The following is a 27,330-nucleotide window of genomic DNA, read 5'->3' as shown; positions in this document are numbered from 1 at the left end:
AATTTATGAAGGGTCTGCCCGAGGCGTACACCAGGGAGAAGGCGCAGATTAGCCCGATGGGTGGGGGGAAATATTACCTTTTATTTACATCTCATAAAACTTCATGGCATTTGCTACAGAGGCTGCACCCTGGCTGGATATCCGAGGGGGCCAAAAGAATACACAGAGGATGGGGCAACAGACAGCGCGCGATATACAAACTGAGACAAGATAGGACAACTCCCAAATCTCAATAAACATGACATGTCCTCACTTACACCATATGCTAACTTTATGAGATATCTACTTAAAGGGAACCTGTCATCACTTTCATGCTGCCTGAGCCACAAGTCATATGGAAGGTCCCTGGCACCACCTTCCTGCCCTAACCACACCAGCCTTGATTGACAGATCGCTCTCTCTCTCTCTCTTTGGATCTATCAAAGATAGTGGAATGGGGAGGTGGTGCTGGGACGGCCTGGATGATTTGTGGTTCAGGCAGCATGAAGGGGATCCCAGTTTCCCCGGATGTCTGAAGCAAAGCAGCTGGCAATGGTATTATATGTAATGTCTGCTCATATTATCCGCTTTATTTCTCCTGAAATCTAAATAATCGAGAAATGAGACCTCAAATGTGAAAGTCTAGGATTTTATTGTTACAGTCAGTCATGGCTGGTGGGCAGTGTACAATGTGGGGGGCGACTCTGGCTGTACCTTGTATTCTTCATAGTCTTTCTCATCCAGCAGGCTTTCTTTCTCCATTTCCGCACGTTGCTCAGGCGTTGGGTCAGACGACAGCAGATCTATAGAAGCTTCTCCGTACAGAGGCAATCCCGTAAAAAAGATTTCTTTCCATTCTCGCATCAGTTTTCCAGGGATAAGTCTGATGAACGGAAAAAAAGACACATTTATCCGATACCCAGTGATAGAATATATGAAGAGTATACGGCAATGTTCACACAGTATTTGGAGGTATTTGGTGGAAGCAGATTTTTTACAATAGTTCTTTCCTCATTGCATTGCACTGAATTTACTGGTTCACATGGTATTTACTGGTTTACATGGTATAACTTTGTGGTTGGATCATATAAGCATGATAACCGCCATGGGCCAATATACATATGAAAAACATCAAAACATCTAACCTGCTGATATGTCCCTATAGGACAAAGGGTGCTGAGGATGAAGGGAAGTTTCTGATCTTGATCCTCAGCGCCGTTTCTGTGATATTAGGAGTTTAACCCACATACTAGTTAGGCATGGTTTTAGTGCACTGGAGGCTACAACTCCCGGTACAAAGAATCAGCCCGCTCTGCTGATATTCCTTAGAAGTCCCACCAAGAGCACCAAAACGCTTAATAAGAATGTGGCTTAAACTTCTAATATCATGGAAACAGTGCTGAGGATCAAGGTCAGAAACTCACCCTCATCCTCAGCGCCCCGTGGAGAACTGTAAAGTGCTGGCGCTTTATAAATAAAAATTATTGTTATGGGGACATATCGACAGGTTAGATATTCATGTGGCGCTCTGCAATTATGGTTGCTGGAGTGATGTTACTGCAGAAAGCCACCCCAATGTTCATTAGAAGGGACAGGCAGGGCGGATTGGTGCAGGTAGTCCCACACCCAGTTCACCAGTGCATCATTAGAATATGGATTAAACTACAAAGTAGACGAAAAGAGTGATGAGGATAAAGGTAAGAAACTTACCCTCATCCTCAGTGCCCTGTGCCCTATGGGGAGATATCACCAGGTTAGATGCTTCTCCTTTAAAATTCGCTGCAAATGTACAGGCCAGTGGTGAAGCATGCAGTGTTAGCTTTGCTGCTCAGTGTAGAGGAGCAGGGAATCTTGCCTATTTTCTTCAAATCCAACTTGGAATCGACAGCCAAATAAAGCAAATCTGACCCAAAATGGATTTCAGAAGATTTTCAAACTTCAATAGACTATTGTGGACTATGGCTCTAGACTATGATGCTTCACCCAAAAACAAGGGGCTAATGAGTATCTCTAATCACAATAAATATCGTGGCTGGTGGGCTTTTTATTATAACTGGGGAGCATAATACAATAACTCCACCATCCGGGAGTTTTTTGCTGTTGGTTTAGCTGAATTTGCCATTTCAGCACTTCCTTGGCGAGAAGTTTTTGGGCAGTTCTGTGTAACGCTTTCCACAATGACAGCAGAAACAATACTGAAAGCAGATAGAAACAAAAGTTTCCTAGAATTACTTTTCCAAAACTCAAGACCTAAACTGCACGTACAGCAGATGTACCCCTGCTGGGGTACCAATGGCTGAGGTCTAACATAAAGCACAGGGATGGTGCTGTGAAGGGTGCCTGTGGCTGAGATCTAACATAAAGCACAGGGATGGTGCTGCGAAGGGTGCCCATGGCTGAGATATAACATGAGGCATTGGGATGGTGCTGCGAAGGGTGCCTGTGGCTGAGATATAACATGAGGCATTGGGATGGTGCTGCTAAGGGTGCCCAACGCTGAGATATAACATGAGGCATTGGGATGGATCTGCCAAGGGTGCCTGTGGCTGAGATCTAACATGAGGCATTGGGATGGTGCTGCTAAGAGTGCCCAGCGCTGAGATATAACATGAGGCATTGGGATGGAGTTGCCAAGGGTGCCCATGGCTGAGATCTAACATGAGGCATTGGGATGGTGCTGCCAAGGGTGCCCATGGCTGAGATATAACATGAGGCATTGGGATGGAGCTGCCAAGGGTGCCCATGGCTGAGATATAACATGAGGCATTGGGATGGTGCTGCTAAGGGTGCCCAACGCTGAGATCTAACATGAGGCATTGGGATGGATCTGCCAAGGGTGCCTGTGGCTGAGATGTAACATGAGGCATTGGGATGGTGCTGCTAAGAGTGCCCAGCGCTGAGATATAATATGAGGCATTGGGATGGAGCTGCCAAGGGTGCCCATGGCTGAGATCTAACATGAGGCATTGGGATGGTGCTGCCAAGGGTGCCTGTGGCTGAGATCTAACATGAGGCATTGGGATGGTGCTGCTAAGAGCGCCCAGCACTGAGATATAACATGAGGCATTGGGATGGAGCTGCCAAGGGTGCCCATGGCTGAGATCTAACATGAGGCATTGGGATGGTGCTGCCAAGGGTGCCCATGGCTGAGATATAACATGAGGCATTGGGATGGATCTGCCAAGGGTGCCCATGGCTGAGATATAACATGAGGCATTGGGATGGATGTGCCAAGGCTGCCTGTGGCTGAGATCTAACATGAGGCATTGGGATGGTGCTGCTAAGAGTGCCCAGCGCTGAGATATAACATGAGGCATTGGGATGGAGCTGCCAAGGGTGCCCATGGCTGAGATCTAACATGAGGCATTGGGATGGTGCTGCCAAGGGTGCCCATGGCTGAGATATAACATGAGGCATTGGGATGGAGCTGCCAAGGGTGCCCATGGCTGAGATATAACATGAGGCATTGGGATGGATCTGCCAAGGGTGCCCATGGCTGAGATCTAACATGAGGCATTGGGATGGTGCTGCTAAGAGTGCCCAACGCTGAGATATAACATGAGGCATTGGGATGGAGCTGCCAAGGGTGCCCATGGCTGAGATTTAACATGAGGCATTAGGATGGTGCTGCCAAGGGTGCCCATGGCTGAGATCTAACATGAGGCATTGGGATGGTGCTGCCAAGGGTGCCCATGGCTGAGATATAACATGAGGCATTGGGATGGAGCTGTCAAGGGTGCCCATGGCTGAGATATAACATGAGGCATAAAGATTTTGCTGCAGAGGGTGCCCATGGCTGAGATTTAATATGAGGCATAGGGATGGTGCTTTGGAGGATGCTCATGGCTGAGATCTAACATGAGGCATACAGATAGTTCTGCAGAGGGTATCCATGGTTGACATGTAACATGAGGCATAGAATTGGTGCTGCCAAGGGTGCCTAAGGCTGAGATCTAACATGAGGCATAGGGATGGTGCTGCAGAAGAGGGCCACAGGCATGGTTTTTTTTCAGTACCACTATGTGGTGGTAGTATGCGCTCAATGCTTGCATGGACACAGCCCATAATCATTATGAATATTAGCAGTGAACTTTTATTACCTATTTGTAAGTTCTCTGTATTCTCCAATTTTTGTGACCAGATCCACAATTTGACTGACTACTGTCTGGCAGGAGGAGTAGTGCTTCTTGTATCGGGCCTCCGCTCTCTCTGCTGCTATCTGGTCATACAGCTCCTGGACTCTTCGGATCTCTTCCTCTCGATCTAGCTTGGCTTGTTTCTGCAGGGCCTGTAATATTTAACATACATAGGTTAGATGGATTTAAGTCTGTGCTCTGCCAATACAGACTGAGGCAGACTATATCAGTTTATCCACTAAGGCAGGCATAGCCTCGGCACCCTGTCAATCAGACACCCAGGAGCAGCACCTGTCATTTAGCCTTTCACATGCTGCAACTGTAATAAATGTGTCATTTAAAGGGTGAAAGCTGATTTGCTCTTATTAGTCATTATGAGCTATTATAACTAGTATAGTGCCAGCTGGTAGCTAAGGAGCGTGCTTGGTTTGTTAGCACACTTCATACATGCCATCCCATATAACAGGTATGTGGTCTTGGGATGGGGGTAATAGAGCAATAGATTTATTTATATTAGAGAGGTTTTATGCTCCCATACACCAGAAACTCAACTCTTTTAGGCTGAGAGGACACAGCGATTCACAGATTTTTTTGAGGGGTCACAGTCGCCTACAGGTCCCAACACAACCCCATTTACTTGTAGTAACAGCGTAACACGAAGGTTCCTGGTTGTGTGATCAGGAATCACTGTGTAGCCCCTGCCTGAATATACCATAAACTAATGCTGCGTTTACTCGGAATGATTATTGTTGGAATTTTCGCATAAACGATTGCATTTGAGCGATAAACGTATCGTGTAAACACAGCAAATGATCAAACGACGAACAAGAAATCGCTCATTTTGATCTTTCAACATGTTCTTAAATCGTTGTTCGTCCTTCGCTGAAAATTCGCGGATCGCTTTGTGTAAACAGTCTTTCACCGATTTACCCTATGTAAAAGATGGGCTCAAGTGATCTTAAAAACGATCACAATAACGATTTTTCTTATGATTTATTTGTCTAAACGCTGATAGTTATAAAAACCAAATGTTGCTTCAAAATCGTTAAACGATCTATTGGGCGAATTATCGCTCCGTGTAAACGTAGCATAACAATGAACACTAAGGGTCCTATCACACAGGGTGATTATCTGATAAATCAGGCAGAATTGGGCAGATATTGCTCCAGCTGATCGCTGTCTTTTAACATGTTCAAAAATCCTTGTCCTCACCGATGCTTTTTCCTGTGTTCACGGCTCACCACAGCCACTACTGACACTTCTACACCCGTCTCTGCAGTGACAGCCCATGCAGCCAATCACTGGCCGTGGGGCTGTCCCGTCTCGGTCAGCGATAGGCTGAGCAGCCTGTCACTTCAGAGAAGTGTCAGCACCAGCTGTTGGGGAGCAGGGAGCACAGGAACAAGCTTTTACACCTTTAAAGCATGGCCCGCTCACATGATTATGAAGCCGTGTAGTAGGCTCAGTAAGGTCAGTGAGAGTCAGGCCTTCTAATACTGTCATAAGACCCTGACCAAACAAAAGTGTTGACATGTTTCTTAAAGCGACAGGTATACTTCACACTTTTATGCTTCCACTGCCTGTTTATCTTCATCCAACGCCCCCAATTTGCAAGATGTTATAGTGTCTTTTATAGAGGAACCGCTGTATAGAATCAGAGTTATGTGCAGCTATTCTCCCTCCAGCTTATAAAGGAAGTAAAGTCATATATACGGTAGATGTATATTAAGGAGTGGGTCATTATGCACAATCCTTACACAATGCATATACACTAGACACTTAAAAATCAGAGAATAATAGAGACTAATAATTATGATTTTGGTACTTGTGTGGGGATTCTTTAGGATATCCTGTTATTGTAAGATCAGCTGTAAATTATATATTGTTAGGGTGCGTTCACACCTACAGGATCTGCAGCAGATCTGCAGCAGATTTGATGCTGTGTTCAGTTATTTAAATGAAATCTGCTGCAGAAAATCAGCTGCAGATCCTGTAGGTGTGAACGCACCATTAAAGGGACTCTGTCACCACCAAACCCTCCCCCTACCCCCAAACCCTAAACTAAAGTTATCTGTAAGATAGATAAAGGATTCTTATTCCAAATCTGTAGCTTTTCACTCCCTTGTATTTCCCCATTGTAAGCCTACACACTGGGCATGTAGATGCATAGACGGGACTACTTAGCCCAAAAATATAATGGAGAGGACTACATAGACTCCTTCATTTGAGGCTTATAGCAAACGATTGCAAGAGCATAGGAAGATAACAATTGCAGATACAAAATTAGCATTGTATATTCCATGATTGTATAATTACTGATAAATTAAGTTTTGAAGGTGTTAGAGTCCCTTTAAAGAGTTTAATGGAACAGGATCCGGAGTACAGTAAGTGGATATAGAGGTATTAGTCTGTCGTACCGCTTCCCTATCCAGAGCCTCTTGAAATTCTCGCTCCCGTCTTTCTTGATATTGTTTCTCCCGGAAAATTCTGTTTTGCCTCATGACTTCCTTCTCATGGCGAGCGTGCATCAGCTGTACGGCAATCCTGCGCTCCTGCTGGGACTGTCTCATCAGACGGTTAATAAGCTGCTCTTCCCGAAAAGCTTCCTGAGAAGAGAACTTTGTATTGGATGGATATACAACAAAGCTGTCATGTGGCATCACACACATATGTTTGTGTACGGAGCTGGTGTGTATGGCAACCATTCTCTATGCCCCATTACAGATATTTCCCCTGTAGGATCAAAAAATAGATTGTAAAGTGTCAAGTGTATAGTGACTTGTCAGGAAGTTTGTGTTAGTGAGAGACTGGGTGCCGAGACCCCAACCAATCGCTAAAATGAAGGGGCAGAAGCACTCGGTTCCATGCAATCTGTCCCTTTATGTCCACTCTAAACAGTTCTAGATTGAAAGTCTATGGGACTTCCTGTACACAATATTGCTAGAAGTCCCATAGACTTCCATTATATTTCTGTATACTGCTCGCTATAGCGGAGATGAAGGGGTACAGTGCGTCCAGTTGAGCACTTCTGATCCTTCATTTTGGTGATCGGTTTGTGTCTCACCACCCTGACCCCACCAATACAAACATCTCACAGAAATTTATGTAATATGGCCACAATCATATATTGGTGTGCGGTGACATTGTTTTATGTCATGTCTCTGGATAACCAATATCGAAACTTTCATGTGTAAGTAGATATATCCACCCATTACCTCCTGTGCCCCATGGGCAACAAGCTGCTCCATTAGGATTCTGCGTCGCCGCTTCTCCCGCTGCTCACGAGCTACAACGTCCTCCTCGACCCTCCTCTGAATTTTCTTTACATAATCTTCTGAACAATCCACCTTTACCAGGGCTGCCCCAATGCTGGCTGTAGACCTGATTCTCTGTAAGGTTGGGCTCCTGGGGGACACATACATAGGAATCACTATCACATAACACTAGTCTGGACAATGGCATACATAAAGTATAGGATGGTCACCAGACAATACTTTTCTAGGCCCAAGATTTCAATCCCAGTGATTGAAATGTTGAGGCTGATATCCCAAGTGAGACCATAATGTGTACTGATCATGTAACATAAGGGGTTACAGAGGTCATCCTATAGCCAATGCTGTATTTGTCAGCCCCATAGATACTGAATACAGCAGGAGGTGCCATGCTCAATGACCGCTCAAAACTTCTCTTCACCAAGGTCTTGTGATGAAGAGAAATGGAAGACTCAGTACAGATCCTAGGGCTCCCTATAGTTGACCTGCAGATAGGTGATATAGGTAGAATATGGGAGAAACCCTTTATATGGCCTGGATTTACTCTGTTACTGTGGGAGATGTCATTGGCAGTAATACTGGTAACTGCACACATGCAGATTGCCACGGCCTGTATGTACGGCACTATGCAGGAATAGCAGTATGCCAATGTTTGTCATGTTTGCCAGTGAGCAGTTAAGGGAAACTCTCTCCTGCAATGCGGCTAACAACCTTCTGACTCGGTTAGATAGCACCTGCCTTACATATTGTGATGTTATTACTGCCTGGTGGGTATGTGGCTTTATCTCTGTAAAAAACACAGCGCCTATACTGCTTCAGTCTCCAACGCCCTTCCTTTTTGCTCTGCACCTCTCTGTCTGCCCCCCGTGGATAGGTCAGGCAGGGCAGTTGAAGCAAAAGTCCAGCCAAACACATAAGACCCTACCTGCCATTCGGGGTGACACTGTTTGATATGCCGTCTTTTTTCACCGACTTCTCGAATTTTGTTAGTTCATTATAAACCTCCTGTTAAAAAAAATAACAATAAAAATTATTTTAGTACATTCAGTTAATATTTACAAAACATCTAATGAGATTATCTGGTATATCCCGTCCTAGTTGGGCAGGAATAGAAATGCTAAAGTAGTTCACTGAAGGCTGAAAGGTACAGCTGATCCCAAGAACTGAGATCATGAGGTCAATCTCCTCCCAGGTGAATAGTAAGACAGATCACATACTTTGTGTGTTCCTGAAAGAAACCGGGTTAGGGCCCTATTCCACCGGACGATTATCGTTTGCATAATCGTTAACGATTAGCGATCTCAAACGACCGCTATTGCGAAAGACCTGAAAACGTTCAGTCATTTCCATGGAACGATAATCGTTACTTATGATCGTAATTGCGATTGTTTTTTCTTCGCTATTTATTCGCTATTGCGTTCGTATCTATTGCGAACGACCAAACGATGTCTTATTCAATGCGAACGATTTGCGAACGTTTTGCGAACGAGTAACGATAAAAATAGGTCCAGATCTTATAAAGCGATCAACGATTTCTCGTTCGGTCGTTAATCCTTAACTGCATTTCAACCGAACGATTATTGTTTAGATTCGAACGATTTAACGATAATCTGAACGATAATCGTCCGGTGGAATAGGGCCCTTACTCTCTCACTGGTCTGTAAGGGGTGTGGCTTAACTAAGGGGTGGGGCTTAATACACTTTCTGACTTACTATAGACAGAGTAGAGGGGGGGAGGCTCCTGCTGCAGTCTGTTATCATAAAACCAGACAGGTTTAGGCTATGTTCACACTGCTGCAAATGATTCTTATAATAATGGCTGTTATTCACTGTAGAATGAGAGCCATTCAATACAAACATCTGTCAATCTGAAGGTGTGTGAACAAAGCCTTCATTGTAATATGAGACAAAACAAGATTATGAGAAAGGTGGATAGAAGGTCTGAAATAGAGAAACATAAAAAGCCGCAACTTCAGATCTTTCCAAAGCAGCAGTGAGATGCCGCGGGTCAGAGACCGGGTCATGTGGGCCCTGCAGCTAGACCGGAACATGCTTCCTTAACAAGATGGCTAAAGCCTTCTGCTCACCTGCGCTTACTTTCTGAGATCCGGACATTGCCGGGACGAAACTTAGCTCTGCCCCCCATGTCTCAGAGGGAGGGAAGTTTCAGCGACAGCGAGAAAAGGATTTAGCTGTCTTCTGCTTGCTGGACAACCCCTCTATAACCATCATCTTATGTGGATAAGACTTGCTGTCATGTGACCACTTGCCGTGTAGCCCTAGCCTACAATGGCGTCCTATGTTGGACCATCCTTTGATGAAATGCTGAGACCAGTAGTGATCGCCAGCTAGCGCTAACTTTCCCTCCAAGCCACCACAGGTACTGAAATCAATAAATGAGGAACCTTATTGTAAACTCTGAACACCCTAAAATAGGTTCATCCCGCTTTACACTGAATGTGCATTTATTCTGTAACATTGGAGATTGTGTCCCTATAGCCATGTCCACTGGTGAGCCTCGTGTACCCCATTCAGCAACTTCTAAAAAGACCTTAGAAGCTGGACGAGCAGTGGGTTCCAGTCTATTACATCATAACCATGTATATGCAGTGGGCGTAGAATACTTCTACGACACCAACCTCAGCTTCCTTCTTCTTTTTGAGACACTTTTGCGCCTCGATGGCCTTTAACGTGCGGTTTAGAGGCGGTTTCGGGATCTGCACGATTGCTGCCTGGATTCTGGCCATTATTTCATTCTGTCTTCTTCTTGCTCGACGAAGCTGTAAAACAAATCTATGTAAAATGGCTTCATAGCTCAACAAGTATACAACTGGCAGGGTGCCATGTCCTGACCTATGGGGTTAAAGGGATTTTACCAGCACAAGATGAGATGACATAAAGCTAGGACTACCGGAAATACCTTATGGGTTTTCCTTGCTCTGCATCGCTCCCCTCCACCCATTGTGCCACAAAAAGCTGAATGGACCTCGGTCTCTTTGTTCTCAGTAGAACCCACTGCGGTTTGATTCTTACAAATTACAATGTTGTTGCATATCTTTTTTAAAGGGGTATCCAGACCTACATTATCTTACCCCTATCTACAGGTAAGGTGAGCAGTAAGCCGCCCAGTGTTTCCCACAATGGCGCTGGGATTGCTGTATTCATTAAGCGTCACTTTGCCTGCCCATCTGCCAGGGATTGTCAGGCTTTTCCCTATGCACAGTGACTGGTGGGCAGAGTGTGACAGCAGACTCATCTCTTACAGTGCTGGGCATGCGCTGTGGGCTGCACACAAGTAGGGATTCCCCATTCTACACAATATATTATCCTCCCCTCAGGGTGAAGGGTTCCCTTTAAAGGGCCAGCACTGCAGACTGTGTTTTTGTTCCTATATTCCTATAGATTTGGCCTATGCCATTGCCAGTGCCGTGGTAAGAGTCTCTTACTGTGTGCTTGGGAACTTGCATTTGAGGAGAGTTACATAACCCTAGTACAGTGGTGTCTGACCTGCGGTAGTGTACAGTGTAGCTCTCCACAGCTAGAGGGAGGTTGGCCACCCCTGCTCTGTAAGATCTCATTGTAACATGTGCATTGGCTCACTACATTTTACCTTTTCAATATCTTGCATCCTTAATTCTTCTTGTATCTTCTGAATTTTCTTCAGCTCGTCGCTCTGAATCTGGGCCAACCTTTCCTCCATCTCTTTGGCTTTTAACTCAAACTGTTTGGTGACTTGCTGCAAACTGATGTCTGACTGCCGAGGGACCAGGGTCTTTAATCTCTAGAAATTTACAATAAATACAGATTTACTATTTTTGTGGGGTTTTTCCCTATTTGGGTTTTACCTGACTGATTAACTAATTTGGCGCACGTCTCTGTGAAATGCAATTTGTAGGGTTACCCGGCCCCATTCACTGTGTAGAGTGGGTGGAGATTAGTGACTGATGACTACTTCTGTGGATAGATCATCAGTGGACTGAAGTGTCTGAAAAGACTGTAATTCTCCCCATCAGTGTTCCTTAGCCTTTTGCAAAACTACAACTCCCAGCATGCCCCAAAGAACTGCAATCCGGTCTCTCATGCTATGTAAAAGCTGGCCAGTACCTGTTTAGCTGTCGGGCACAGCATTTAGTTGCTATGGCAAAAAGTCAATAATCAATTTAACCAGTTATCTTGGTAAGTAGTGATGGGGGCTGAGCTGCAGTGCATGCGGCCCTGCTACCCCTGCCCTCATTCTAAGTGCTAGGAACCTCATACAAGGTTCGAGACTTTGGGTGGTATTACATGGGACGATTTTTGGGCAATTCACAATCTCAAATGACCGCAATGACAAACGATCTTAAATCGTTCACCCTATTACATAGAACAATGATTGTTACTTACGGTCATTCTAGTGCTCGTCCTTTCCTGGCTGATAGACCATGGAATGACCAAACAACGTGTTATTACACCAAATGATGTTTGAACAATTTGTGAACAATGAACAAAAAAATCACTGATTTCTCGTTGGTCGTTTAACTGCTGCCTGCTATTACACAAAGCGATTATCGTTTATATCCGAACACTCTAACGATTTTTCGAACGATAACCACCCCATGTAATATGGCCCTTAGGATATCAAGCCTAAGTTAGTAGGAGAGCAGGGCTCCTCTCCCATGACTAGACACTCTGCCAGACAACTAAATTCAGCATTTATACAACATATGGGAGCTGACTAGTTCCCATTAAGGTATGCTGGGAGATTGGGGAAGAATGCCATGCATAGAGCACAGTACACTGCCCAAGGTGGAAATGCTGGGAGTTGTAGTTTTGCAAAAGGTAAGAGCAACAGGCTGGGAAACACTGTTATACATAGTGCATAGGACATAGTGGAAATGCTGGGACTAGTGCAGGAGAGCCACAAGTTGGGAAACATTGCTGGACCATTTTGAAGGCTTACCTCCCGATACATCTCGGTTCCGATGCTTTGCAGTTTTGCTGGGGCCGCTGCTCTTAGCGTTTCCAATGCGACACCTGTCAGCCCGGCTTTCTTCTTTTTCTGGAGTGCAATGTATAAATGGTAGAGGAGCGTAGTGGCCGCTCCGTGCTGCTCAGACATGATATTCTGGGCCACATTTTGGTCAAAGGGGACACTGAGAAGCTGTAAGGTGGGCTCCACCCGGGTGAAGTTGTTCAGTTTGGAGTTGGTTGATCTGCGGAAATAAATAGCGAGAAATCGCATTAATGTCCCTGTAATCTCCAATGTCCAATATCAAGGAACCTATAAAGCAGGGACAGGGAAACTGCAGCCCTCCAGCTGTTGTAAAATTACAATTCCTATCATGCATGGGCAGCCAAAGCCTATGGTGAGAGCCGCAGCTATGACTGCTCTATTCCCTCCCTGCAGGTCACTTCAGGGTTAACTGTTTACCTAACACATTGAGTACAAGAGCTGCAAGATAATTTTCTCTGGAGAATACCTGAGTCTTTATGATGTCTCACAAGGCGTCGATTAAGCTCTGTGCACTCAACCTGTACACCCCCTGCGTATACCTCTGACGTATAACACTGTACAGGCGTAGAGCGGACGGGGTCCTGACCTTTTTCGCAGTGGCCCATTGTATAGGAAAGTGGAATCTGCTGTGCGTTCCTATCCAGCTAATAACTATTGCTAGGACATGCCACTCCACTGATCTGGAGAATAAGGGGGTACTGCAATCTTATTAAGTCATCCACATCAACAGGACAGGGGATCACATGCTTATCGGTGAACAGGTACATAATTCTCCCTGGAAAGAATAAAGTGATCCCGTTATTGGAATAGGTGGGGCCTCAGTGACTGGACCTCCACCGATCAGCTTGGTATCCCTTATCCTGTGGATGGGGAATAATTCAATGAGATGATATAGTGCTGTATTCTCTGCTCCTGGTCATCCTAATGTGCACACATAAACTTAGAAGAGGATGCAGCACTTTATCAGCACTACAGCTCCTTGGGCACTGTCATTAATGGGGTATTCCCATATCTAATATAGTTATACTTGTAGGACCCTTCAAGTTAAATATTTTGGCACATACATTCATTTACCAAAGTGTCTCCTTCTCCTGATACACTGCTATATCCCTCCCATTGTTGACAGCTCGGTGTCTAGGTTACCCCCTCCTGCTGTTGCAAAACTACAACTCCCATCATGCCGTGAGAGTGTGAGAGTTATGTAATGACTAAGTATCACCAGGTATCACCATGAGGCGGACAGGCAGAGATCAGCCCTGACCAGGTCACACACTCGGACTCACCTGCTTTGTGAAAACTTGTCAAAGTCATTTTGTAGCTCGTATTTGTGTAAAACCTCCCCGATCAGGTATCCTGTAGAGAACTCCTTGGCAAAGGTCTTTGGTTCTAGATGGTAAAAAAAGAATATACAGTGTAATAGAGAATACATAGACATCACTCACGCAGATACAGGCAGCTTCAGCTGACTTTATACTATCACTGTCATTTCACCAGGGTCACCTTCCCTCCATGTCATTGCTAACATATCTGTTTCCCAACCCTTACCCCTGAAAAGAAACTGCTGTAAAGCCTTGGCCGCTAGGTGTCTCCCTTCTCTATAATCTAGTGTCTTCTGTCTGTTTGATAAACTCTGTCTGTAGAGCAGCAAAGAGAAAAAGACGGAATAAAGGAAGTGGGGGCGGGGCTTAGATAGTGTTAAGGGGGATACCTGTACTGTGTGCATGTAAGCTGAGCCTGACAGCCTCCTCTAGATGGTTCACACTGCGCCTGAAAGGTAAATCAAGGCTTCCCTTATGTCTGACCACCTATCAGTTATGTAAACACTTGTGTTCTTACTATGTACACAGTGCTGCCTCCTGAATGTTACCCCCCCCCCTCCCTTTAGCTTTTCATCATCATCATCATCATCATCATCATCATCATCAACAGCAGAAGCAGCAGCACTTCTCTGCTTACACCAGCTCTGGTAACTACTTTCCTATTGTGATTCTTTTTGCAGCTGTACATCAATCTCATCCGTTTTTTTTTTTTTTACAATGGAAGTCAATGGAAAAACGGATCAAAACGGATGCACACAAATGCATCCGTTTTACATCCGTTTTATTTTGCAAAAAACGGATTGCAAAAACGCAGTGTGAACCCAGCCTTATTTCCATCTTCATCAGGTCTATATACAGAGATGCACTGAAGCTACAGGTCTAAAAACTTTAGGAGAATGAACTTTCAGTGGGTGTCTACACCTGCAGAGACAAATCATTAGAGAGAACAATCAGCCCTGACTTCCGCCTCGACCAGTACCAGCATGTGCAGCCAATCCTCTGGGGACGCAGAGGTGTTTGTTTTCCCTTGTATTCCTGCTGGTTCTTGTTTGTTTGCTGGAGGTGACTCATGAATGACGTGTATGGGATTAGTTTTATTAGATATAATGGCACTGGTTCTTCCCCAGGATCCACAGTGTAAGCTCAATGATAGGGTTTCCCTGCTATACATTGGTAATAGAGAGCAGTGCAGGCACAGCAGGACAGATTGTTGCTGAAGTTAAACGTTTTCCTATGAGGACCTGGTCTTTCCTCTAGGGTATCTAACATATAACTCAGTGTGGTTAGTCCAGCAGACCAAGGGACAGTGGTGAGAAGCACTGAGGAACCAGGCAGAGATGAGTCTAGGAACTGTCTGAGGCAGCGTACAGATGTGTCCACGCTCACCTTTCCCTCAGTTAAGGAAAGTTTAAAGTGAAAAAGGTGAAGTTTATTAACTCAGCAATGACTAAATTGTCAGTCCAATGATGCGGTCCCATCTGCTCTCCACACGTCAGATTACCCAGGTACCATGCAATGCTCGGTGAGTCCTAATAATTAGAATAGGGCATGTGCATGGACAGGTGTCATAGGGTTGCCTTGGCTTGGTGTAAGCTGCCTTCTTTCCATACGTTCAATGGACAACATGTGGGACTGACCCTTTAAGTCCAACAATAGGACTTTTTTATGCAGAGTGATGGTCCATATTGTGACCTTTTATTCACCTGTCATACCTACAACTACATATAGTGCAATGTGTACACATACAATAATATACATATTACACACCGCACTGTAAATACATAATATACCTGTATTTTCATAAATCCCAAGATCATCCTAACTAACAAAAGGAAGGAGGAGACCCCCCCACCGATGTTACTGAACCACAGCAAAGAAAAAATGCATAGCCCCAATAAGGTATCTACATGTACCACCACCTGTATCCTGGACCACCGGGCCTATACAGATGGCGAAGCCAAGAGACATCAGGAAAAAAATGAATGCACATCCAACAAAGTACAGGACGTTCCCACACAATGAAAAATCAGAAACCTCTGCCTCATGTATTAGCCAATGGTTAGACAAAGTGGTCAGAGTCTCAGCAACGTGGCATGGCCATTGCTGAACACATGGTGGCATTGAAAAAAGCGCCACACCTGAGAACAAGAATGGCGCTGCTGGAAGAAAGCGGACATGTATTTCTAACAATGGATAGTTCCTTTAAATCAAGTTTTTATGTTAAATATATTTTTGAAAAAAATTATTTGTTTTGTGTTTTTTTTCTAATTTTCGGTTTTACTATCTCTATGTATAATATGAAGTAATCCTGGAATCTTGCATTCTGGCCACTCGGTTTAATGATGAGCTGACACCTACACCTAACAGAGTCTCCTCCTTCTCATCACACAATGGATTAGAGTGAAAAGTGATACTGCTTGATAATATAATATGGTATAATATAATATAATATGGAGTCAGGCTATTCACAATAGGTAATAGTCACAGCAGCTTTCCTCCCCAAACCTGCAGGAAGACCTCGGCACAGGTCACAGACCATACCTAGAAAACATCCCATGTAAGTCAACAGTGTCTATTGTTTTGTACACCCATGGAGCTCCTGTAAAGCAACCTTCAAAATGCTGCCCAAATAATAATTTTTATTTTATTTTTAAATGTTAATTTAATGAACAAAAAATCTAAGCAGTACATTCCCTTTAAGGCTTGTGGTTTAAAGGGGTACTCCGGGCCGGGGGGTATTTTGGAGGATCGCCAGGGAGGGAGTGGATATTGAAGCCGGAGGTCACTCACCTCCCCTGTTCCAGCGCCGATGCCCTGATCGCACCGCCCAGTACTCCCGTCTCGCTGCCGCTTCCTGGTCAGAGCTGCAGCATGAAACGTGACGTCTCAAAGCAGCTCTGCCAATCAGCGGCCGTACTGGAGTCCCGCCTGGGGACTCCGGAGTGCCGCCTCAGCCGTTGAATGGCAGAGCTGCCTTGAGAAGTCACATTTCCTGCTGCAGCTCTGACCAGGAAGCGGCCGCGGGACAGGAATACCGGGCGATGCGATCCGGGCAGGAACCTAGATGAGCCCTTATTTTTTGTGCCACTAATTGTACTTTGCAATGACAGGCTGAATTTTTTCATAAAGAAAAAATATGTGGTGAAATTTCATTGTATCTGATGGCCTGTAAAAAATTAAAACCAATGTTAACAAATATATGTTCCTAAAAATCGCTCCATTCCCAGGCTTATAGCGCTTTTATCCTTTGGTCTATGGGGCTGTGTGAGGTTTCATTTTTTGCGCCATGATGTGTTCTTTCTATCGGCACCTTGATTGCGCATATGCAACTTTTTAATCACTTTTTATTACAATTTTTCTGGATTTGATGTGACCAAAAATGCGCAATTTTGCACTTTGGTATTTTTTTGCGCTGACCCCGTTTACCGTGCGAGATCAGGAATGGGATTAATTAATAGTTCGGGCGATAGCAAACATGTTTATTTATTTTTATTTATAACATGGGGAAAGGGGGGGGGATTCAAACTTTTATTAGGGGAGGGGGCTTTTTATTGACAACAACACTTTATTTTTATTTTTTTACACTTATACTAGAAGCCCCCCTGGGGGACTTCTAGTATATACACTCTGATCTCTCATTAAGATCTATGCTGCATAGATACAGCATACAGCATACAGCATAGATCAATGAGATCGGCACTTGTTTGCTTTCGACTGCCGAGCCGGCATCAGCGCCATCTTGGCGGAGAGATCGCTCCTCCGGGACAACACCAGGGAACGGCTGCATACGGTATTCGGATGCAGATGTCAACTTTGACAGCTGCATCTGATTACCTTATTAGCGGGCACGGCGATCGGACTGTGCCCGCTAATAATCGTGGCGGATCAGAGCGGGGTCGCCGCGCGGCCCCGTTCTGAACCCCATTACTGGCAATAGGGCGTAAATTTATGCCCTTTGTCGTTAAGGGGTTAAAGGGGAACTCCAGTGAAAAAAATATACTTTTAAATCAAATGGTGTCAGAAGGTTATACAGATCAGTAAATGACTTCTATTTAAAAATCTTAAGTCTTTCAGTACTTATCAGCTGCTGTATGTCCTGCAGGAAGTGATGTATTCTTTCCAGTCTGACACAGTGTTCTCTGCTGTCACCTCTGTCCATGTCAGGAACTGTCCAGAGCAGTAGAAAATCCCTGTAGAAAACCTCTCCCGCTCTGGACAGTTCCTGACATGGACAGAGGTGGCAGCAGAGAGCACTGTGTCAGACTGGAAAGAATACATCACTTCCTGCAGGACATACAGCAGCTGATAAGTACTGAAAGACTGGAGATTTTTTAATAGAAGTCAATTTTAAATCTGTATACATTTCTGGCACCAGCTGATTTAAAAACAATTTTTTCCCCTTTAATCTATCTTCTGATGTCCAGCATAACATGCAATCTATTGATGGTGGTCTATGTCTATACACTGAATTATAAAGAGCATATGACGCGGCATCGCCATGGGTGATCCTATGTGTCTGGTCACGGATCTTCAGCAATGTATCTACAATATAAAGGAGTCTCAATCATATATATGTGACACCTCGGATGCACAACTCCCTCTCAGCCTGATTCCATATATACCTCTACTGATCATCGACATGGAATGGCAGGAATTGTAGTTTTGTAAGAGCTGGAGAGCCGCGAGTTTGACAACCATGTTATAAACTATTATCCTGGCACTATTACTTAGAAACGGCCATGGGATCAAGCGTTGAACCCACATACAGGGATATTTCCATTTGTAAATTTGTAAACTTTTTTTAATATGTATTTAGGGCCACATTAGAAACAAGTCATACTTACCTACCCTGGTCCTCCACAGCTCCCCTCCAGCACCTTCCAGTTCCTGGTTCCTCTCTGCTTGTTGCTATTTTCAGGACACTGGTACATGACCTGCCTGCCTGTCCAATCACTAACTGAGGCAGGACACTGCTGCTGTTAGCGATTGGCTGAGCGGGCAGTTCCTGCTAAGAAGACTGACCATGGAATCCGCAACAAGTAGTGAGGAAGAGAGGACTGGGACCAGGGGCAGTGGGGGATCAGGGAAGGTGAGTATGATTTGTTTTTTTACGACTCCCCAGCAACATATCGATTTTTTTATAGCTTACCCCTCCCTTTAAATCAGTATTCTCATCATTACATATTATCCTCCATCTAAGATCTGTGCTATTCTATCTGGCAAATAAACCAAAAGAGAGGAGACCCTTTATGACCTCTATAGGGTGACTGCTGTCTGAGCGTCCTATCTACCACTTACACAACATGGAATATTTCGATGGCAGGATGATGGTGTGATGGCTGCCCCTCACTGATAGCTGGCAGGCAGTCAGAAGGATGATGGAAGGGTGATGTGTAATGGCCGCGCCTCATTGATAGCTGGCAGGCAGTCAGCAGGATGATGGTGTGATGGTTGCCCCTCACTGACAGCTGGCAGGCAGTCAACAGAGCGACGTCTGCTCCTCACTGACAGCTGGCAGGCAGTGAGCAGGATGTTGGCAGGGTGAAGTGTGATGGCCGCCCCTCACTGACAGCTGGCAGTCAGTCAGCAGGATGATGGTAGGGTGATGTGTGATGACCGCCCCTCACTGACAGCTGGCAGGCAGTCAGCAGGATGATGGTAGGGTCAAGTGTGATGGCTGCCCCTCACTGACAGCTGGCAGGCAGTCAGCAGGATGATGGTAGGGTGATGTGTGATGGCTGCCCCTCACTGACAGCTGGCAGTCAGTCAGCAGGATGATGGTAGGGTGATGTGTGATGGCCGCCCCTCACTGACAGCTGGCAGGCAGTCAGCAGGATGATGGTAGGGTGATGTGTGATGGCTGCCCCTCACTGACAGCTGGCAGGCAGTCAGCAGGATGATGGTAGGGTGATGTGTGATGGCCGCCCCTCACTGACAGCTGGCAGGCAGTCAGCAGTACCATGGCAGGGTGATGTGTGATGGCTGCCCCTCACTGACAGCTGGCAGGCAGTCAGCAGTACCATGGCAGGGTGATGTGTGATGGCTGCCCCTCACTGACAGCTGGCAGGCAGTCAGCAGTACCATGGCAGGGTGATGTGTGATGGCCGCCCCTCACTGACAGCTGGCAGGCAGTCAGCAGTACCATGGCAGGGTGATGTGTGATGGCTGCCCCTCACTGACAGCTGGCAGGCAGTGAGCAGTACCATGGCAGGGTGATGTGTGATGGCTGCCCCTCACTGACAGCTGGCAGGCAGTGAGCAGTACCATGGCAGGGTGATGGTGTGATGGTATAGCAGGCAGTCAGCAGGATGATGAGCTCCGCTGCGCTGCAGGAAGATCCTCCCCGGTGTACACAGGTGACACGCTGGGGACATTCGCCAGGTCCACTGAGGTAAAGCATGGCTGTAACTACAGCAAATAAAGGGTGACTGCCAAAATCGGAAACCACCATTTAACCCCTTATGATAACATGTAAAGCAGCCGCCTCTAGAACAGGGATGGGGAAGACTCGGCCCTCCAGCTGTTACATAACTACAATTCCCATCAGGCTTGAGAGCAGAAGGTTCCCCACCCCCGCTCTAGAATGTAGATATGTGTGTACAAGGATGTAGCAGAGCTGAGCTCACCATGACATCTGGATGTCTATGCTGTTCAATATGAACCTTAAAGGGAAACTCCTGTAAACGGAGGAGTTTCCCACTAATTCAGGAGGGAAGAGATGAGACTCCCTGTGGGATAATTTTATTGTTACCACTACCTAGTAACAGGAGCAGAGAGAGCAAGCCGCTGTGCTGGAACTACTGCAAAGAAGGGGTTAATGCAGGGGCACCCTGACCCCACCGCCAGGAAGTCCTGAGATGATGGAGAGGCATCAGTGGCGGTATGGTTCTGTATGTGCTCACTGCATAGAGTTATACAGGCACTAGATGGCAGGATTCTATAAAGGCGAGTTTTCAACTTAAAAAGTTCTGTCCTCTTGATAGGATGAGTGATAACTAACTGGTGTATGGGATGGTGAGAGGTTCTGCAGCAGCAGTGTATGGGACGGTGAGAGGTTCTGCAGCAGCAGTGTATTGTGAGAGGTTCTGCAGCAGCAGTGTATGGGACGGTGAGAGGTTCTGCAGCAGCAGTGTATGGGATGGTGAGAGGTTCTGCAGCAGCAGTGTATGGTGAGAGGTTCTGCAGCAGCAGTGTATGGGATGGTGAGAGGTTCTGCAGCAGCAGTGTATAAGGATGGTGAGATATTCTGCAGCAGTAGTGTATGGGATGGTGAGATGTTCTGCAGCAGCAGTGTATGGTGAGAGGTTCTGCAGCAGCAGTGTATGGGATGGTGAGAGGTTCTGCAGCAGCAGTGTATGGGATGGTGAGATATTCTGCAGCAGCAGTGTATGGGGTGGTGAGAGGTTCTGCAGCAGCAGTGTATGGGGTGGTGAGAGGTTCTGCAGCAGCAGTGTATGGGGTGGTGAGAGGTCCTGCAGCAGCAGTGTATGGGACGGTGAGAGGTTCTGCAGCAGCAGTGTATTGTGAGAGGTTCTGCAGCAGCAGTGTATGGGACGGTGAGAGGTTCTGCAGCAGCAGTGTATGGGATGGTGAGAGGTTCTGCAGCAGCAGTGTATGGTGAGAGGTTCTGCAGCAGCAGTGTATGGGATGGTGAGAGGTTCTGCAGCAGCAGTGTATAAGGATGGTGAGATATTCTGCAGCAGTAGTGTATGGGATGGTGAGATGTTCTGCAGCAGCAGTGTATGGTGAGAGGTTCTGCAGCAGCAGTGTATGGGATGGTGAGAGGTTCTGCAGCAGCAGTGTATGGGATGGTGAGATATTCTGCAGCAGCAGTGTATGGGGTGGTGAGAGGTTCTGCAGCAGCAGTGTATGGGGTGGTGAGAGGTTCTGCAGCAGCAGTGTATGGGGTGGTGAGAGGTCCTGCAGCAGCAGTGTATGGGATGGTGAGAGGTTCTGCAGCAGCAGTGTATGGGATGGTGAGATATTCTGCAGCAGTAGTGTATGAGATGGTGAGATGTTCTGCAGCAACAGTGTATGGGATGGTGAGAGGTTCTGCAGCAGCAGTGTTTGGGATGGTGAGATGTCCTGCAGCAGCAGTGTATGGGGTAGTGAGATGTTCTGCAGCAGCAGTGTATGGGATGGTGAGATGTTCTGCAGCAGCAGTGTATGGGATGGTGAGAGGTTCTGCAGCAGCAGCAGTGTATAGGATGGTGAGAGGTACTGCAGCAGCAGTGTATGGTGAGAGGTTCTGCAGCAGCAGTGTATGGGATGGTGAGATATTCTGCAGCAGCAATGTATGGGATGGTGAGAGGTTCTGCAGCAGCAGTGTATGGAATGGTGAGATGTGCTGCAGCAGCAGTGTATGGGATGGTGACAGGTTCTGCAGTGTATGGGATGGTGAGATGTTCTGCAGCGGCAGTGTATGGGATGGTGAGATGTTCTGCAGCAGTGTATGGGATGGTGAGATGTTCTGCAGCGGCAGTGTATGGAATGGTGAGATGTTCTGCAGCAGTGTATGGGATGGTGAGATGTTCTGCAGCAGCAGTGTATGGGATGGTGAGAGGTTCTGCAGCAGCAGTGTATGGTGAGAGGTTCTGCAGCAGCTGTGTATGGGATGGTGAGAGGTTCTGCAGCAGTAGTGTATGGGATGGTGAGAGGTTCTGCAGCAGCTGTGTATGGGATGGTGAGAGGTTCTGCAGCAGCAGTGTATGGGATGGTGAGAGGTTCTGCAGCAGCAGTGTATGGGATGGTGAGATATTCTGCAACAGTAATGTATGGGATGGTGAGAGGTTCTGCAGCAGCAGTGTATGGGATGGTGAGATATTCTGCAGTTTATGGGGTGGTGAAAGGTTCTGCAGCAGCAGTGTATGGAATGGTGAGAGGTTCTGCAGCAGCAGTGTATGGGATGGTGAGAGGTTCTGCAGCAGCTGTGTATGGGATGGTGAGAGGTTTTGCAGCAGCAGTGTATGGGATGGTGAGAGGTTCTGCAGCAGCAGTGTATGGGATGGTGAGATATTCTGCAGCAGCAGTGTAAGGGATGGTGAGAGGTTCTGCAGCAGCAGTGTATGGAATGGTGAGATATTCTGCAGTTTATGGGGTGGTGAAAGGTTCTGCAGCAGCAGTGTATGGAATGGTGAGAGGTTCTGCAGCAGCAGTGCATGGGATGGTGAGAGGTTCTGCAGCAGCTGTGTATGGGATGGTGAGAGGTTCTGCAGCAGCAGTGTATGGGATGGTGAAAGGTTCTGCAGCAGCAGTGTATGGGATGGTGAGATATTCTGCAGCAGTAATGTATGGGATGGTGAGAGGTTCTGCAGCAGCAGTGTATGGGATGGTGAGAGGTTCTGCAGCAGCAGTGTATGGGATGGTGAGAGGTTCTGCAGCAGCAGTGTATGGGATGTGAGATGTTCTGCAGCAGCAGTGTATGGTGAGAGGTTCTGCAGCAGCAGTGTATGGTAAAAGGTTCTGCAGCAGCAGTGTATGGGATGGTGAGATGTTCTGCAGCAGTGTATGGGGTGGTGAGAGGTTCTGCAGCAGCTGTGTATGGGATGGTGAGAGGTTCTGCAGAAGCAGTGTATGGGATGGTGAGAGGTTCTGCAGCAGCAGTGTATGTGATGGTGAGAGGTTCTGCAACAGCAGTGTATGGGATGGTGAGAGGTTCTGCAGCAGCAGTGTATGGTGAAAGGTTCTGCAGCAGCAGTGTATGGGATGGTGAGATGTTCTGCAGCAGTGTATGGGATGGTGAGATGTTCTGCAGCAGCAGTGTATGGTGAGAGGTTCTGCAGCAGTGTATGGCATGGTGAGAGGTTCTGCAGCAGCAGTGTATGGGATGGTGAGATGTTCTGCAACAGTGTATGGGATGGTGAGAGGTTCTGCAGCAGCAGTGTATGGGATGGTGAGAGGTTCTGCAGTGTATGGGAAGGTGAGAGGTCCTGCAGCAGCAGTGTATGGGATGGTGAGAGGTTCTGCAGCAGCAGTGTATGGGATGGTGAGATATTCTGCAGCAGTGTATGGGATGGTTAGAGGTTCTGCAGCAGCAGTGTATGGGATGGTTAGAGGTTCTGCAGCAGCAGTGTATGGGATGGTGAGAGGTTCTGCAGTGTATGGGATGGTGAGAGGTTCTGCAGCAACAGTGTATGGGATGGTGAGATGTTCTGCAGCAAGAGTGTATGAGATGGTGAGATGTTCTGCAGCAGCAGTGTATGGGATGGTGAGAGGTTCTGCAGCAGCAGTGTATGGGATGGCGAGAGGTTCTGCAGCAGCAGTGTATGGGATGGTGAGATGTTCTGCAGCAGTGTATGGGATGGTGAGATGTTCTGCAGCAGCAGTGTATGGTGAGAGGTTCTGCAGCAGCAGTGTATGGGATGGTGAGATGTTCTGCAGCAGCAGTGTATGGGATGGTGAGAGGTTCTGCAGCAGCAGTGTATGGGATGGTGAGATGTTCTGCAGCAGTGTATGGGATGGTGAGATGTTCTGCAGCAGCAGTGTATGGTGAGAGGTTCTGCAGCAGCAGTGTATGGGATGGTGAGAGGTTCTGCAGCAGCAGTGTATGGGATGGTGAGATGTTCTGCAACAGTGTATGGGATGGTGAGAGGTTCTGCAGCAGCAGTGTATGGGATGGTGAGAGGTTCTGCAGTGTATGGGAAGGTGAGAGGTCCTGCAGCAGCAGTGTATGGGATGGTGAGAGGTTCTGCAGCAGCAGTGTATGGGATGGTGAGATATTCTGCAGCAGTGTATGGGATGGTGAGATATTCTTCAGCAGTGTATGGGATGGTGAGATATTCTGCAGCAGTGAATGGGATGGTTAGAGGTTCTGCAGCAGCAGTGTATGGGATGGTGAGAGGTTCTGCAGTGTATGGGATGGTGAGATCTTCTGCAGCAACAGTGTATGGGATGGTGAGATGTTCTGGAGCAGCAGTGTATGGGATGGTGAGATGTTCTGCAGCAACAGTGTATGGGATGGTGAGATGTTCTGGAGCAGCAGTGTATGGGATGGTGAGATGTTCTGCAGCAACAGTGTATGGGATGGTGAGATGTTCTGCAGCAGCAGTGTATGGGATGGTGAGAGGTTCTGCCGCAGCAGTGTATGGGATGGTGAGAGGTTCTGCAGCAGCAGTGTATGGGATGGTGAGATGTTCTGCAGCAGTGTATGGGATGGTGAGATGTTCTGCAGCAGCAGTGTATGGTGAGAGGTTCTGCAGCAGCAGTGTATGGGATGGTGAGATGTTTTGCAGCAGCAGTGTATGGGATGGTGAGAGGTTCTGCAGCAGCAGTGTATGGGATGGTGAGATGTTCTGCAGCAGTGTATGGGATGGTGAGATGTTCTGCAGCAGCAGTGTATGGTGAGAGGTTCTGCAGCAGCAGTGTATGGGATGGTGAGAGGTTCTGCAGCAGCAGTGTATGGGATGGTGAGATGTTCTGCAGCAGTGTATGGGATGGTGAGATGTTCTGCAGCAGCAGTGTATGGTGAGAGGTTCTGCAGCAGCAGTGTATGGTGAGAGGTTCTGCAGCAGCAGTGTATGGGATGGTGAGATGTTCTGCAGCAGTGTATGGGATGGTGAGATGTTCTGCAGCAGCAGTGTATGGTGAGAGGTTCTGCAGCAGCAGTGTATGGGATGGTGAGAGGTTCTGCAGCAGCAGTGTATGGGATGGTGAGATGTTCTGCAGCAGTGTATGGGATGGTGAGATGTTCTGCAGCAGCAGTGTATGGTGAGAGGTTCTGCAGCAGCAGTGTATGGTGAGAGGTTCTGCAGCAGCAGTGTATGGGATGGTGAGATGTTCTGCAGCAGCAGTGTATGGGATGGTGAGATGTTCTGCAGCAGCAGTGTATGGTGAGATGTTCTGCAGCAGCAGTGTATGGTGAGAGGTTCTGCAGCAGCAGTGTATGTGATGGTGAGATGTTCTGCAGCAGCAGTGTATGGGATGGTGAGATGTTCTGCAGCAGCAGTGTATGGTGAGATGTTCTGCAGCAGCAGTGTATGGGATGGTGAGAGGTTCTGCAGCAGCAGTGTATGGTGAGAGGTTCTGCAGCAGCAGTGTATGGGATGGTGAGATGTTCTGCAGCAGCAGTGTATGGGATGGTGAGATGTTCTGCAGCAGCAGTGTATGGTGAGATGTTCTGCAGCAGCAGTGTATGGTGAGAGGTTCTGCAGCAGCAGTGTATGGGATGGTGAGATGTTCTGCAGCAGCAGTGTATGGGATGGTGAGATGTTCTGCAGCAGCAGTGTATGGTGAGATGTTCTGCAGCAACAGTGTATGGTGAGATGTTCTGCAGCAGCAGTGTATGGGATGGTGAGATGTTCTGCAGCAGCAGTGTATGGTGAGATGTTCTGCAGCAACAGTGTATGGTGAGATGTTCTGCAGCAGCAGTGTATGGGATGGTTAGATGTTGTGCAGCAGCAGTGTATGGTGAGAGGTTCTGCAGCAGTGTATGGGATGGTGAGATGTTTTGCAGCAGCAGTGTATGGGATGGTGAGATGTTCTGCAGCAGCAGTGTATGGTGAGAGGTTCTGCATCAGCAGTGTATGGGATGGTGAGATGTTCTGCAGCAGCAGTGTATGGGATGGTGAGATGTTCTGCAGCAGCAGTGTATGGTGAGATGTTCTGCAGCAACAGTGTATGGTGAGATGTTCTGCAGCAGCAGTGTATGGGATGGTAACATGTTCTTATAGACTTATATAGGGGGCGCCATTCACTGTTCTGTAGTGGTGGTTGGTGAGACACCCCCCTCCCCCTTCTCCCCCGTCCCGTCCCGTCAGCTGCGGTGACACTACAAGTCCCAGCACGTCCTCGGGCACTGTACACACTATGAGTATGGCCGTCACTCACCTACACGCCGGGAGAGCCCCAGATCGTCGTTCAGCCATTGGCAGATGATGTCCGTCATGGTCCTCGCCCGCCCGGGATCATCACACGCCGCTCTCTATCTCGCACTTTTCACAGTAGCTTCCAGGCCGCGTCCCGTCTCCCTGACAACCGGAGCCATAGCGACTGTTACTATGGCCGCAGTGTACACCATAGAGGCTGGAGCGCAGAGCTGTGCAGGCTGTTTCCTCTTGCGCGCCCCCTGCTGTACAGCGCTAGAGTCCGTCAGGTCTGCGGCTGCGCAGTGCACCCTCTGCCTGGTATAAGGGCATACACATGATAATAACTAATATAACCATATCTCCCAACTTTTTGGACGGCAAAAGACGCACACGTGTGGCTCAGTCTACATTTTACAGACATTTCTATACTTTTTTAAGGATGTAATCACACAATCACACATATAGGATATCCTGCAAATTGATTGATGCGTTTAGTTACATTGATATCTGCAAATCTGCAGCAGATCCTGTATGTGAGACTGCAGCCTAGGGTCCCAGTCACACATCAGTAACCCTGTCTGTTATTGCGGACCCACAACTGCGGACAGGATGAGAAATGTGTTTCAGTATAGGTGACACGGACGCACAACGGCTTTATCATTTTTTGGCGGCACGGATCATGTCCCTAAAAGTGATCCGTAACTCCTATAGATGTGTGTATGGGGCCATATGATCTGCATGTGTGACCGGGGCTGTAATGTCACATGATTCATTGGAATATAACGATTTTTAGGATCCAACTTGCATCACACAAGGGAATAATATGCA

At 47.0% G+C, this 27,330-nt stretch overlaps 1 protein-coding gene across 3 annotated transcripts in view; it reads right to left on the bottom strand.

Moving 5' to 3' along the window:
• Positions 1 to 26,671, bottom strand: part of SPEF2 (sperm flagellar 2) — a 100,173-nt gene extending 73,502 nt beyond the window's left edge. For all 3 annotated transcript variants that reach the window (XM_069963060.1, XM_069963061.1, XM_069963063.1), the window contains exons 1-10: positions 26,525 to 26,671; positions 13,664 to 13,766; positions 12,327 to 12,579; positions 10,998 to 11,168; positions 10,027 to 10,167; positions 8,313 to 8,392; positions 7,331 to 7,520; positions 6,533 to 6,721; positions 4,080 to 4,267; positions 694 to 862 (exon numbers count right to left, since the gene is read on the bottom strand). In XM_069963060.1, coding sequence (XP_069819161.1) covers positions 694 to 862; positions 4,080 to 4,267; positions 6,533 to 6,721; positions 7,331 to 7,520; positions 8,313 to 8,392; positions 10,027 to 10,167; positions 10,998 to 11,168; positions 12,327 to 12,579; positions 13,664 to 13,766; positions 26,525 to 26,582 — 1,542 coding nt within the window. In that variant the 5' untranslated portion in view covers positions 26,583 to 26,671. The remainder of the gene's footprint in view (positions 1 to 693; positions 863 to 4,079; positions 4,268 to 6,532; positions 6,722 to 7,330; positions 7,521 to 8,312; positions 8,393 to 10,026; positions 10,168 to 10,997; positions 11,169 to 12,326; positions 12,580 to 13,663; positions 13,767 to 26,524) is intronic.
• Between the last annotated feature and the right edge of the window lie 659 nt (positions 26,672 to 27,330).

Source organism: Dendropsophus ebraccatus, chromosome 3 (assembly GCF_027789765.1).
Source record: "Dendropsophus ebraccatus isolate aDenEbr1 chromosome 3, aDenEbr1.pat, whole genome shotgun sequence".
Lineage (NCBI taxonomy): Eukaryota > Metazoa > Chordata > Amphibia > Anura > Hylidae > Dendropsophus > Dendropsophus ebraccatus.
The sequence above is the reverse complement of the archived record's forward strand: the minus strand, read 5'-3'. Positions and strand labels throughout refer to the sequence as shown.